This window comes from Cololabis saira, chromosome 12 (assembly GCF_033807715.1).
Source record: "Cololabis saira isolate AMF1-May2022 chromosome 12, fColSai1.1, whole genome shotgun sequence".
NCBI lineage: Eukaryota > Metazoa > Chordata > Actinopteri > Beloniformes > Belonidae > Cololabis > Cololabis saira.
Genome location: NC_084598.1, coordinates 36,668,494 through 36,683,846, shown reverse-complemented (window position 1 = coordinate 36,683,846; position 15,353 = coordinate 36,668,494). Strand labels below are relative to the sequence as shown.

General features: G+C 41.0%; 1 protein-coding gene across 1 annotated transcript in view; it reads right to left on the bottom strand.

The window, feature by feature from the left end:
- Nucleotides 1-9,769: 9,769 nt before the first annotated feature.
- Nucleotides 9,770-15,353, bottom strand: part of LOC133457451 (agrin-like) — a 74,292-nt gene continuing 68,708 nt past the window's right edge. The window contains exon 17 of the mRNA XM_061736761.1: nt 9,770-12,684. Within this exon, the coding sequence (XP_061592745.1) occupies nt 12,521-12,684 (164 nt within the window). The 3' untranslated portion in view covers nt 9,770-12,520. The remainder of the gene's footprint in view (nt 12,685-15,353) is intronic.

Below are 15,353 nucleotides of genomic sequence, written 5' to 3'. Positions count from 1 at the left end.
GTAGACCTGAGGTCTGCTCCAACTGTCAGCTCCTTTAAATCAGGCCTAAAAACATTACTGTTTACTGAAGCTACTCTTAAATTAAATACGTACCTGCTGTACTACTGCCCTTACTTTTTAACAACTTGTGCTTTTTATTATTTTAACTCTTTTCTTATCATTTTTTTTGTTATTTACTGTTTAATTGTGACTTGCTGCTTTTAATGTTGATGTAAACACTTTGAATTATCTTGTGTTGAATTGTGCTATACAAATAAACTTGCCTTGTCTTATTTTCCTGACTTATTTACTTTTGTAGCTACCGACGTGGCTGCCATGTCTCACGATGAAACACTTGCAGTTTTTGTTACTTCAACATGCAAGTGAGATTGTTGCTGCTTGAAAGCTAAAAAATTAGGTGCTTATAAACCACCATGATTCATAAGAAACCTTAATCAGTTCTTATTTAATTGCGTTTTTAATTGTATATGTGTGGATGTGCTGTTGTTCTAATAACATACATTTCTTTGTTATTATTAAGAACATATTCATCACTGAGTCAGTAATAGTTTATAGCTCTTCTTTAAAGGAGCTTGAGGCAGGATTTATGAAAAAAATTCGTAAACGTTTTAAGTTTTCTAGTAATAATGTCAGATGAAGCGTTCCAAAACCAAAACGAATGAGCCCTCTACCGTATCTCTCCGTTGCCTCGAACAGGCTGTGTGCTGCAAAATGTGCTGCAGTGCTGGGGCCGAGTTCCCCGCGCTGTCCTGCGGATGTGACGTCACATGACCCTGCATGCGCGTTCTCCCCGTTCTCCCGTGCCGGCTTCGCTGTTGGCTGCAGTACCCCCGACGGCCGTCGTGGCGAAGGGTGGCGCTAGAGAGTCTCATTTCTTAAAGGAGCCTCAGGCTCCTTTAAATATTGTCCAACTTATCGATGAGCTTTTTATTCATCCACTTTGTGTGAGATAAGATAATCTTGCCCAGTGACTTTTATAATAATTTGTGTTTCCTAATTTAAATAAGTAAATAAATCATACACTTTCAAATGCGCAGGATTAGTAATATTTATGATAATATTCTAGGGTGCGGGGCCACGACGGCATTTGCCCCCTAAAATGTGAACGACCACGATTCCCTGCAGACTCTTCCAGTCGTCGTTTCAGCTCCGGCAGAACCTGTTTCAGTCGTCGTTTAGTAGTTTGGCTGAATATGAGGATGTTTGGACGGCTCTGATGAGAGTGAATGGCTGAATGTGATTGATATAAAGCGGGCGTGTCCGGGCCAGCTTCCCTGATCCTTTTCTGCAACATCTACAATCTTACTTGCATGTTGAAGTAACAAAAACTGCAGCTTGTCTACTGACCTCTTGGGGCTCCTATCTTAAAATGTCCAACTTTGCAGAAAAAAACATATTTACAGCCTGGTTCAATAAACAGTTTGGGTCTTCTGAGTTAGATTTCACATCCACAACAACTCTGGGGAGATAATTTAACATATAAAGCCATGCATTTATCTCCAATGTGGGGCTTACTAGCCTTTTGATTGGCAGTTGGCTCCATTATCCACATTTTAAAAGTAAATAACTTAAATAGACTATAGATAAATAATAAATGTTCCATCTCTCTCTGTTTATGTCTTTACCGACTGTCGATAAAATTCATTTTCACCTGGGGATTTAAAGCAATTTTGTGGTCTTCAAGTTCTGGCATTGCAGACAAATTTAATAATTTCTGAATGGCATTTAAATAAAATTTATAACATTGAACAATAAATGAAACCCCTGCACGTATAAATACTTTATCTGCAAGGGAAATTCACAAATACTTTGACTTTAAAAGTAATTTTCATTTATTATTTCCACTTCGATTTATATCCCCTTTTTTCTTTTGCAAACAACACAATGGCAGTAACTTCTGCAGGGTATTGTTGAGTTTCAGTAAGGCTGAGCTATTGTCATGTGAGAGATAACGCTGATCTATACCTCCTCTTCAGTTACACAATCATCACGGGGGGGGGGCTTCTTAGTGCAGGAGAATGGTGCATGTTGGTGATTCAGGAGAGGGGAAAGTATTGAGGCAGAGCGGCATTGACGTCAGCAGCCTTTAGTTATCAGTGTGGGTTAATCTGCTGGATGGATGGATTTATGCAATTGTCTGTGAACCCACAGGCTTCGGCTCCGTGGATTTACTTCCCCACCGCCAGACTCGGTGTGCAGCTGCAGCCACAGAAATGCTGAGGTTACGGGGCGGTATTTCCTTCTCTCGGTGGAATTTCAATTCATCTTTATATATATATATATATATATATATATATATATATATATATATATATATATATATATATATAATTTATTGTTTTGGGTCATCGAAATTATGATTATTTTCTCTGAACGGGGTTTTCAACTCTTTTCCACGTCCCGGTTCATCTATACACTGCAAAAACTCAAAATCTTAACAAGAATATTTGTCTTATTTCTAGTCAAAATGTCTCATTTTTAGTAAAAAAAAATCTCATTACACTTAAAACAAGACTCGTCACTGGAAAAAACAACAATTTTCACCTGTTTCAAGTAGATTTTCACTTAAAATAAGTAGAAAAATCTTGTCCCACTGGCAGATTTTTCTACTTATTTCAAATGAAAATTTACTTGAAACTGGTGAAAATTGTCAAATAACAGGTAATTTTTCTGGTAATGACTATTGTTTTAAGTGTAAGGAGATTTTTTGAGTAAAAATGAGACATTTTAACTAGAAATAAGACAAATATTCCTGGTAAGATTTTGAGTTTTTGCAGTGCACGAACTAGCAGCAACAGGAGAGGAGACCGGGGTCAAGCAGAGGAGATACAGGTGACGATGATGATTGATGAGGTCACACCCACCAGGCACATGATCAGACAGCAAAACATAAAACCTGACACAAACTGATGAAGATGCAAGAAATATTCAATACTGGAACGACAGATACGATGAACTCAAGAGTGAGAGACATTGTGATATGATCGAGCAGCTTTGATAAGATGTTGATGAAAGGATTACTAAACCTGCCTAAGTGATAGAAAGAAGGTAAAACTTGCCTAAAAGCTCAAGTTTTCTGATTTACATGACTTATTTTGCGTAAAACCAATCTTACAAGCAGGTGTCTCCGTCAGCGACCCGATCCGCCGTCTGCAATCAGCGTCCGAGGCCCGTGGCTCTTCCTGGCCTGGGAGGATACGGTTCCTGAAGTCATCACCATCCGTCATCGCCTGACCACGGTTCGCTGCGACAGTCAGAAATAGTTCACGTTAGCTGCTTGACGGAAGCCGTGTTACGTTTTAAGAAACAAAAACTGACAGATAATGAAACAACAAAAGTATGAATGAACAGCTTTATGACTTGCCGTGGGTTTGTGAGGCTGAGGCGGCACATTGGGGTTTTATCACCGTGCCGACTGATGTCCTGTGAAGTCTGGGAGGGACCGGCCGACCCGCCAGCACAAAGACCAGTTTCCTTCAGGGAAATGGAAACCAGGATGTCGCATCTACCTCGGGATGACTTCCTCGACTTGGGTTGTGACCTTTGACCCGTCAAAGCGGCTTCAGACTTTTTTGTCCGAAGACAAAACAAAGCAACAAAGAGGCTCAAGTGTGATGCAACGGGACCGCTGGGGTCTCGTCAGAGAGAACCGTCCAGGGAGACGTTCAGGCAGGCCAGCTGACAGTCTGGCCGGGGCCCCGGACAAAATAATCTAAGATGGGCCCCCCTACGCCCGGATCTCTCCTTCTCCCTCTTCCTCTCCTCTCCCTCTGCTCTTCAGGTTTTTATACAAGCTAATGGACGTTAACATTAGAGCTAGCCAGTTAGGTTAAGTTACAAGGTTGGTAAACGTTGGCTGCTCTGTTTCTTACCTTGCTCTATGCCGACTTTATTAATTCCAGCTTCACCGTCACCCCCTTTTTAAAATATTTGTGTAGAGAATCTCTGAGGCCTCTATTTTCTTCTTCTCTTCTTTTCTGAGCACCGGACTTGTGCTGACCGGACATTTTGACTCTTGTTTTAAGTGTAATGAGATTTTTTGACAAAAAATTTGACATTTTAACTAAAAATGAGACAAATATTCAAATATTTATGTAACTTAAATACTACATATTTTTTCCACAAATAGGCATATTTTGAAACATTTTGAAAAATGATTCCATAATTTAATGAGAATAAAAAAAAAATTAAAAAAAAAAAAAAAAAAATATATATATATTTTTTTTTTTTTTTCCAGTTCTGGGCCCCCCCCTACCCTGGGCCCGGGACAACAGACCCGTTTGTCCCCCCCTATCGGCGGGCGTGCGTACAGGGGGTGACGACATCCTCCTCTGTCATCTGAAGCCGTCAGATTTTTTTGCTTTTGGCCCGGGGTGAAGAGATACGCTGAAACTTCAAGACCCGAGTTTGTTGCATAATTCATGAGCTCATGTTGACCTTTGAGCAAACCGCATTACCCAGCATGCTCAGAAGCAGGCGCGTATCTGAAAATACTCCGGCTGCCTCGCAGCTCTCCCCCCCCAGAGTTACTCAGCACATGAATCAAAATGAGATTTCTGCGCGTCTTTGTGCCGGAGAATCCCGCGTCCCCGGAGTGACTCACTTAATCCTGCACAAACTAGGCCTGCGTCGTCCCCTGGGTGTCACCGCCGTGCTGACGCTCCTCTCCCTCCTCATTACTTAACCACGTCTGCGGATCCATGTCGCGTTTTGTTTTGATTTAATTCCGGGGGAAACCCTTTAATCAAACTACTTACTCGTAATAATGTGGAAAATGATGTTTCCCCCTGGTAGGATCCTTCGCCGGGCTAAAACTATTTTATTTGAAGCATTTCAGCGAGTTTTAATTAACGCGCCACGACTGCGGTGTCCTTCTCTGTCATTAGCGAGGAATAAATCCGTCTCATTAAATCTCAGGCTCAACGCGAAGGCGAGGAACAGATTTGGGATGTGAGGACTGACGCAGTGAACTCTGGGAACTTTAGTCAAAACTCCTGCTGTTTACAGACGTTTGCATTTGTGTGTAAGTTAGTTCTGGTCTCGACTAATGCAGCTCGTCTTGGATATTCACTTCAGACTGCGGCAAGGTGAATTTATTAAGAGATGTTGAATATTGAGGCTTTAAATTGGCAAGAAAACAAACCATAGAGACAAAATCTTTACCATCAATTGGCTCAAAAGTGACCTGTTCCCTGAAATATCTGTCAGATGAAACCCTGGAGCTCCTCCCTATTCCCTTCGCTCTTTTAATGCAGAAACTAAGCGAGTATTTTGGTATTAGTCTATTAGTATTTGACATAGACAGAGGTGTCAAGTAACGAAGTACAAATACTTCGTTACCTTACTTAAGTAGAAATTTTGGTTATCTATACTTCACTGGAGTAATTATTTTTCAGACGATTTTTTACTTTTACTCCTTACATTTTCACGCAATTATCTGTACTTTTTACTCCTTACATTTTAAAAACAGCCTCGTTACTCTATTTCATTTCGGCCTTTAAAAAAAAACTATCCAGTTAAATTGCTCCATCCGGATAGAGTGAATTTGGTTGTGGTTGTTTCAGATGTTCTTGTCCAGTTTTGTTCTGACATCCGTTCCCTCAGATTCCTGCAACTAAACTTGGATGTACATTCCAATAAAGGTTAGGATAAATGATAACATGCCTCTGAAGTTTTACTTTTTGCACCATTACAATACTTATAGGCAACTAGTCATCATATCTTCTGCTCTCTGAAACACATGTTAATGCTCAATAGTACACATATATGGTTCTTTAATATATTTGTATTATACTAAAATGCATTCATTTTCAATGGCTTTTGTCCTTAATGGCTTTTTTCCCCCTTACATTACTTTTACTTTTATACTTTAAGTAGTTTTGAAACCAGTACTTTTATACTTTTGAGTAAAAAACTTGAGTAGATACTTCAACTTGTACAGGAGTATTTTTAAACTCTAGTATCTATACTTCTACCTGAGTAATGACTGTGAATACTTTTGACACCTCTGGACATAGACTGTATAAAAATAACTGGACAAACTCGATGTTAGTCTATTTCAACCCATTTTACATCATAAAAGCTCCTACCATATTGGTATGACCTGAGTCTCACTGGTTAATCCAAAAGACAAATGACATCGTTAGCTGTTCAGAGCTACGATGCTAATTAACCCGAATCTCTAATTCTGCGTCAAACTTCATCGAAACTCAACTATCCCCAAATGCAACTACATGTTTTGCAACAAATGCGATTGGTAGATTTGTTCCCGTTTTCAAATTTCCCACCACTATTAGCTCCTCCTAGTGGTTGGGTGTGGAATTACAGAGCGGCGCAAACAATAACGCAGAAATATGAATGCCCCAGATGGACCAGCGCCGTGTGTAGCCTGCTAAGCAGGAGTATAAAACAGGTTTAAGTGTTTATATCAATTCCATCCATCCTCATTTCTGATGTTGCCACCAAGATGACATGTTGGAGTTAAAACAAGGAAACGAGGACCCTTGTAAGCTGATGCTAAACGACCTCAGCTTCAGTCCTCCGGCTCTTCCAGCTAAGCCCCCCTCCAGGCTGACGTGCGCCCTTTCAGATTGATTAACTTTGCCCAGATCTGCACCGGGGGCCAGCGGTGATAAAGCCATGGGAGCCGCAAGGCTGCAAGGTCATCTAGAGTCGGCTCATCGAGGGTCTCGCCGCGACCTCCAGGCGACTTCCCTCATTATTCATTATCTGCTGTTCTTGGGTATTAAACTGAAGCTCTGACTTGCTGTGGCCGATAGTCAAGGATGGAAACCTTCGTCATAAACCTGCTACGTCAACAATGTATTATTAATCCTTAGTATTAGGTTGTATAAAGAAAAAACCGGAGAAATTCTTCCATCCAGGTTTTTGAAAAATTAGCGAAGCCAAATTTTGTAAGTTCTGGTGGTCTTCGTATTGGCAGGAGCTGACGCTGCCCGATCCCTGTTTAATTCTAAATCCTAAATGGGGCTAAATGGGTGGAGCTAACAAGCCTGGCAGTTACATGCCCCCCTCAGCTCAGCTATGTTAGCTCAGATTACCCTATGATGCTAATTTCAGATGTTGCTGTCACATTGACATCTGAATCAAACACTGGAAGAAGAGGGCTTGTCCGGGCCTGTGCAGCTGATGTGCCTGAGCTGCAGCAAAATTACCTTTAAAAACATGAATAATTATGCCTGTTTAGGTCTTAATTCCTAGTTCAGAAGTCAACTGAAAAGTGCTAAGCAGCTAAAGTGATGACTGACTGCCAATTGACCCTTTGTCAAGCCCTGCCATCGTTGCTAGGTCGGACAAACCTGTCATCTCTCTCGTCCACTTCCGATGTAAAAATGGGGCTTTACATTACTTTATTTCGAATTATTTTAACAAAGAAAATCAACAGCACTTTGGTTACCGTGTAGTGAGTTTAAAAAACTGATGTTTTCGGGAAAAACAAGATCTTTTGAGTAGTTTAGCTGATAGCACGATGGAAGGTGTGGACGTCCACATAGCCTTATCCAAAGCAGACATTTTTTGTAATTTACCGTTGGTTTTGGGATAAAATGTATTCCTGGTATTCTATGGGTAGCGGGTGTCACTTTTACAAGTGCCCAAAGCACAACGCTTAACCATTTTAAGATAAATAAATAAAAGGCTTTCGCGGTTGTAGCTAAGGCTCGTTTTTCTGCCAGTTTGGGGATAAAAATATGCTGCACCCTCACTACAATTACTTTTTTACATGCAGTCAAAATTCGGGTTATTGCTAATATTCCGGTTACTGAAACATTCTGAATATTCCGTTTACATGCGTGAGCAAACAGGGTTATCCCTGTTTACATGGTGATTAATCATTCGGGATATCTGGATCAAACCAGCGACGCATGGAGAACGTGATGACGCAATTCCCGTCATTTCCGCTTCTCCTTCCTGTATCCAAATTCAAAACAAATGCTGCTTTGTGCAACTTTTTGCTCACCTTTTTGTAAATCTCGCTTTTCCGGTACTTTCTACCGTCTTCAAATGCAGAAATGTTCATATCCTTCATTACATTTATAAAATGATTAGTCTCCTCCTCACTCCAAAAGTGTGGCGTGGTCTTGTGTTTCTCCGTGTTTATAAGAACTTCCTGGACTCAAAAGACCAAGATTCCTTGTGAACAGAGCATGCGCAGAAAACAAATTCCTGTTCCGTTTGATGGGGATATTCCGTTAGGCGTTTACATGACCGAATATTCGGGTTTTAAAAGGAGTAACCCAGGGCTCATATTCAGGTTTTTAAAAACCCGAATATGAGCAAATTCAGGTTATTCAAAGGGGTTATTGGTGTTTACATGGCCGTGCAAATTCGGGTTATTGCCAATATTCGGGTTTTAAAAGGGTTATTGACTGCATGTAAACGCAGTCACTGTGTGCAGTGTGTTTCCAAGTGTTCCTTTTACTAATACAAAGTTTAAAAAAATAATCCAGCGATTTAAATTTCAATACAAGGCAAGTAAAAACTATGCTTTTTCCATTGATGTGAACGAGAGAGCCGGCTGTTTTGTCCAACCGGATAGACCGGATGTAGCAGTGAAGAAAGATTTTTCTGATTGGTCAGTCAGTGACCAATCAGAAGGCTGACAAAGGGGGTGAATTGTTAACAATAGACTCCCATGTAGCTGTCACTCAATCAAATTAATTCATTTTTGGAGCGACCTAGTGGTCATTTGAGGAACTGCACATTATCGGCTTTACAGAAGGGAGTTGCTCCTTTTGGTGGGTGTTGAGCTGCCAAATATTGAATTACATTTCAATATTTGGCCAAATACTTCTAACCAAAAGATAAATTGTTAGCTTTTGTCTTACAGCGATGGTTGTTGGGCTGCTACACCTGAGCTATATGGCCAGTACTGCAGTTGTAAAAAAAAATCAGGGGGGATGGTGGATTTTATCATATGGGGACAGATAATTTGTGCTGATTACAAATAATATAATATATTACAAATAATAGCACTGACCAAAACACCTGCAGAAATACTGCAGGAATGACATAGCAGCAGTTAAATGCAGCCTTCTGTAAGCTTTAAATATCCACTGGGCTTACATCTAATACATCAAAACACAACAATAAAAAACAGTTTTCTGAACTTATCAATATGACTCTGTCCTTCACAGGATAAGTAAAATGGATCACTGCAAAAACTCAAAATCTTAACAAGAATATTTGTCTTATTTCTAGTTAAAATGTCTCATTTTAGTAAAAAAAATCTCATTACACGACTGGAAAAAAACAACAATTTTCTCCTGTTTCAAGTAGATTTTCACTTAAAATAAGTAGAAAAATCTGCATGTGGAACAAGATTTTATTGCTTGTAATGAGAAGATAAATCTTGTCCCATTGGCAGATTTTTCTACTTATTTCAAGTGAAAATTTACTTGAAACAGTTGAAAATTGCCAAATAAGTTATTTTTCTGGTGATGACTCTAAATGTTGAAATAGCAGTAAAACCACATTCATTGATTAAATGACATAAGGGATGGAAAGGGGGGATGATTTGGACCGTTTTTATTTCGTGGGGGATGCCATCCCCCCTCATCTTGAGTACTGTATGTGGCCTCTTCTGCAGGTGGTGAAGAACCAATAGGAGGGCAAACTCATATAGGCCGTCAAACTGAAGCTATAGAGCCCCATAAGTGATGGACCGGAGTTCACCTTTTCACAAAAACCTACGCAGGAAACGGTGCGTCAGAACAGAAAATGAAGACGACGGGCGAGAACGGGCTCCGTTTGGTTTGACTTTTTATTTCATGGTGGTAGGAACACAAGACAAAGGTCATAAAGTTAGTAATGCTCAGGTCATGCCACTCTTACTCGGTGCACTGCCTTTTGACGAGGTCTGCACAGTCAGACAGTAGTTTACAGAGGTCAGACAGTGAGGATAAACCACATGTAGACATAAATAAGGAACCCAAAACAGATTCAAAAACAGTAAATAGAAGATTTTTTTGTTTGTTTTTTTTAGAAAAACCAGGCGGGACGATTGCAGAAGCCCTCTGGGGTACTTTTTTTTTTTTTTTCATTTTCTTTAAATGTATGGGGATTATTACTAGTATAGTTATTATTATCATCATTATGCATTATTACTGATTTAACATTATTGGGATGAGGCTAATACACTGGCTAAAGTAAGGAAAAGGATACATGGATGACGTCTTTGTCACCTGCTCGCAGTCAAGGCGACAGGATTTTAAGGCAATTCATAGTTTCCATCCCAGCTGTGGACCGTGGTCGTCTTTACGGGTGTCGGGTCCATCCAATTACACAGATCCTTATTTTTGTGTCAGATTCGATTAAGAAAATGTCCAAAGTTAACTGAGAGGGTGCAGGGATTTGAACGTGCCTCGGGACAAAAGAATGATTTCCCATGTCAGGCGTGGACACCCAGAGTTTGAACACAAATAAAAGAATATATCTATATATATATATATATATCTGTATGTATATATATATATAGTTACAGTTTTAGGGGCCATCCCTCTCCAGAAGTACAGAGGTGCATCATTCTATGGGTGAACACACAAGTCAGACATGGCTCCAGTGTATATTACTAAAAACATAAACCTCCACAGATCACACATTTGTTAAATTTACACTTGGAAATCGCAGGGCTGTACAAAAACAGGTTGTTCGATGACTTAAGGAGGGAAACATATTAAAACAAAACCAAAAAAAAAAAAGAAAATAAAAGTACAGACCATTCGATACTCGACCACGAACAGGCATGATTTTTAGTCTTAGTATATTGCCAAGGTTCTCGTATATCAAAACAAACATCTCTTAAAGTCGGTCGCCTCGGCCTCTAGCGTTCGGCCCGAGTCGACGTCACGCTGCGACAGTCCGCTGAAAGGTACAGGATTCGCATTAGCAGTACAAACTCATGCGTTGCTATGTTAACTTGCAAAGTACTGTGGGATTAAAGTATCTTTTCCTCAGTTTTTGCGGCTGTTATGGCTTCAAAAAGGTCATAAGAACAAACCAGTGTCTCTCTCTCTCGCTCGCTCTCTCTTTCGCTCGCTCTGTTTTTCTCTCATTCAACAGCCAAGAAAAATAAAAAAGGTGTTCCTCTGGGAATGTTCTGAGGTGAAAAGGATGGGTGGGTGTTTTTTTGTTTTTGATTGATTGACTGCTGCGTGAGCGGCGGCTGTCCTCGCCTCCTCTCTGTCCGTCCTTCTCCTCAGTCTTTTGCTCTCGGCGCCTCCTCGAGGTCGGAGACGGAAACAACTCCTCCCTCGCGCTCCGTTCCAGTTCCTGCAAAACTAACTGCTGCCAAGAAGAAAAATACAGAAAAAAAAGAAAAAAAAACCAAAGCCAGGTGGGAGGAGAGAGAAAATAAAAATATACACGGAATAAAAAAAAGTCTTAAAACTTGACTCCCGATTTTGTACTTTCTGGAATCATATCAGGTGGAAATGACAGGAAAAGTTAACAGTGACATTTTTCAAATATCTTTTTTTTTTTTTTGTTTGTTTGTTCTGGAACAAAATGTGATTAAAAAACAAACAGAACCCAGATCCAAACCAACACTGCAGAAGTGCATGCATTTATAGTGGTCAACAGCAGCTCATCAGCTGATGGGAGAACAGAACGCACAAAGAGCACATGGGAAGCGCAACGCTCCAAAGGAAAACCCATCTTACATATTCACAGTCTCAGGTATTATTTATATAGTCTATATTTAGAACATTTATTTGTATCTATGATTCATTTCTTGACTTATGACTAATGGGATGGGAGTCGTCGTGGAAAGCGGCGCTCTCTCCGCGGCGCCGCGCTGCCGTGTTAGTGAGTCATATTTCAAAACTAAAGGCTCTGATGAGATCGACAGGAGAGTTTTTTTTTTTCCTCTTTTTTTTTCGTGTTGCAGCGGTGAGATGTGGGTCGATCGAGTGGCTTCGACTGTGGACTCGTTGGCTTGTAGCAGCTTGACGGAGATTTGAAAAGTCCCTGTTAGGAAAAATATAGCAGACTGGATACCGGGGTTCAGTTTTTGCTCTCGAGCAAACGCCGTGTTCCCGCTCTTTTGGGTGGTTGGGGGGGGGGATTCATCCTCGAGGGTGCGAGGGGGGGCCGTGCTCGAGAAACGGGGGCCGGAGTTGGTCAGCGAGGTCCGCCGCTTTCAAGCGAAGAGTGAAAAAACAAAAAAAACAACAAATATAGCAACAAAAAACCTTTCTGATGACTAAAATTAAGAAAATATCTCTTTTTCCACAGAGATGCTTTGAAGGAATTACTGGAAAAAGATGATGCATAATTAAAAAAAAAACAAAACTGCAAAATATATAAAACAAAAATTAGAACAACATATTCATTTTCGTTCCATATAAAAAGCGATGAAAAGTATACAAAAATAGAAAATAATTACAGCAGGAGACACGGGCGCGATGGAGGGACTGGGTCGGGAGGGTTTATTCATTTATGCTTTTTTCTTTTTCTTTTTTACTTTTCCCCCCCGTTTCTTGCAGTATTCTGTCTCTGCTGGTTATTTGGCGGCGGCGGAGCAGTGTAAGATTTTGGGGCTGTTCAGGGCGTCCTCCACCAGGTGCAGCTCCACGCCGTCCACCACCACGTCCTTGATGCAGCCCACGAAGCCGGTGCTGTAGGCCTTGGGCAGCCGGCGGGCGGCCGACAGCTCCTCCAGTCCACCTGGGGGCAAACACACACTCATCAGTTCCTCCGCTGTTTTCCTTTTAACCTTTTATGACCGGCTGGAGCGCCGGCGCTCCCGTTTTCATATTGATTTTAAAACCCGAATATTGGCAATAACCCGAATTTGCACGGCCATGTAAACACCAATAACCCCTTTGAATAACCCTAATTTGCTCATATTTGGGTTTTTAAAAACCCGAATTCAGATTTTTTCCCGTGAAAAGGGAGGTGACGTCATTCCCCCGGGAAACTAGTCGGTTTGAATTTGCGCTCGTTCGTGCTTTTTATCAGATTTTCACGAATTCAGCGCCGGATGAAGATGCGATATATAAACGGGATATATAAAAAAAGATATACAGTAATCCCTCGCTATAACACGCTTCACCTTTCACGTCTCGCTGCTTCACGGATTTGCATTGTGCATCTTGTTCTGCATTCTGATTGGCTAAACAGTCTCCCCGCTTCTTCACTTCCTGTGTCAATAACGTTGGTTGCTTAGCAACAAGCTGAGAACGACCAATGAGCTTCAGCAGCAGCTCAAGAACGGGACCCTTTGATGAATCGTTCATTACAGTCTCAGATATAATCCATGGTGGCATGTCGGTTTATAAGAATCTTTTTGCCCAGAAGAAAAAAGAGCGACAACCACGACCCATAACTATGTTCTTCTCTGGAAAAAACACACCTGCACCGCGGCTTTAGGAGAAAAAGACGCTACAGAGTCAGGATGCAGCGGCATCAGAAGAGAAGGGAAATACGCGCAAGTCACAATTTGTCCTACTGTACTTATTGTAGTTTTTTCATTTTCTCTCGTTAATATCCAATTACTCGGTGGGGCTGATCTCCGCAATTTGAAGGCTTGTAAATAATAATTGTAAAAAAAAAATGAGGTTGCTACTTCGCAGATTTCACTTATCACGGGTTCTTTTTGGAACGTAACCCCCGCGAAGAACGAGAGACTTCTGTATCTCAAAAAGTATGAATTAATTCCAAATAATTTCCTGTGGTCTGAAAGGCTTCTGTGTTACATTTTTCCATTAACAGTTTTGAGGGATCTACTTATGGGATTTCTGTATTTACAAAAATATGTGTAAAATTAAGAAACAATTAAAAAATTTTGTTAATTATTTGCACTTTTTAGCAATGTATTTAGTTAGTATGGACTTGTAACATACAGATTATTAAAGATCAGTTTATATGGGTTTTTTTTATGCATAGCAAATAAAAATACTCCATAAACTGGCAGTATAGCATGTAAAAATGTAAAGATATGCTTATACTTGTTCTATGGTAGGTCATAAAGGGTTAAATCATCAAACAGCAAGATGAGGATTTCAAACAAATTAAACCTGAAAAAATCCTTGAGGTATTTTGACGCTAATCAGCGAAGCCGTTCCTGGGTTTCGTCAGCGAGCATTAAGGTTTTTAAAAGTTGACGTGACGGATGTAACGGCTCGACAGTTTTTTGTTTTTTGAAATCGCAGCGATCAAAGGGAGACGGTCCTGAAGCTGAAGGAAGACAGACGGGAGGTTTGTTTTGTTTCACGAGAGAGACGAGGCGCTCCGAACAGCGGCTGTCACGCCAGCCTCGTTATCACGCGCCCGTTTCCGTTTCAGGTATCCAACGTCGTGTTCTCCGCTGCGACGGGACTTTTCTTAAAGTTTTTAAATTCTTGCGCTGAGCTTTTCTCTGACAGCCGCTCTCTAAAACCGGGCCGGCCGTGTTTACTTCAGCTTTAAAAACATTAAATGAGCACTTCTCTCTGCTCCAACGGGTTTCTGTCAGAGAAACGGCGTCTTCGAGGAATATTTTCCTCTCTTAAGTTCTTTAATATTTTTTAACATCTTGAGCAACAGGAGACGTTTTCCCTCTCCTGTCAGTCTACTAAAAGATTATTGGCAAAACAAACTTTTTTAACATCTGCAGAAGCATCTTGTCTCTCCGGTGCATAAGAATATCAAGATGAGACGTTTTCCTCTCGGTCGTAAAACCACCTGTGACCACCGGGTGGCAGCAGATCCCAGGAGGTTTCCCTAAGCAGAGGCTGTTTTGGCTCGTTTTACCCCCCGGACCGGAGACGGTTGCCCACCGGGCCCATTTAGGTGGTTTCTCCAGGCCTGCCGGACCGTCTTCACTCATTAGAACAGTATTGTGGATGCAGAGGATCAGACTGCCACCATGTGGCCAAAAGTGGCATTGCTACGTACAGAGGAGTCGGCCATTAAGGTCCGACCTGCTGGTACCGACTTCAGCAGCGAGTCATGAAAGTTACAGAGGAATTAACGATGAAGAGAGAGAAGGGGATTCAAGAAGAAGATGGGCAGAGCAAAGCTTTTATATATACATATATGTGTACATATATATATGTATATATGCAGGGCCGCCACAAGGGGTGTGCACCGTGCGACCGCAGGGGGCCTCGTGCCCCAAGGGCCGTTTTTTTTTTTTTTTTTTTTCCTTCTTTCCCTTATAAATATCAACAGTTACGTTCCATTACAGACCTAAATGTGTACTAGTCTGTGCATATCAATAAATATATGTGCAATGATGCGCGTGTCTGTTGTTCAATACAACTGATCAGACCAAGCGCAGACACAAGGTGCTCTGATCCAGACGGGTGGAGTTGGAACAAACTGTCACACAATGTCGAGAGAACGAGACAGAA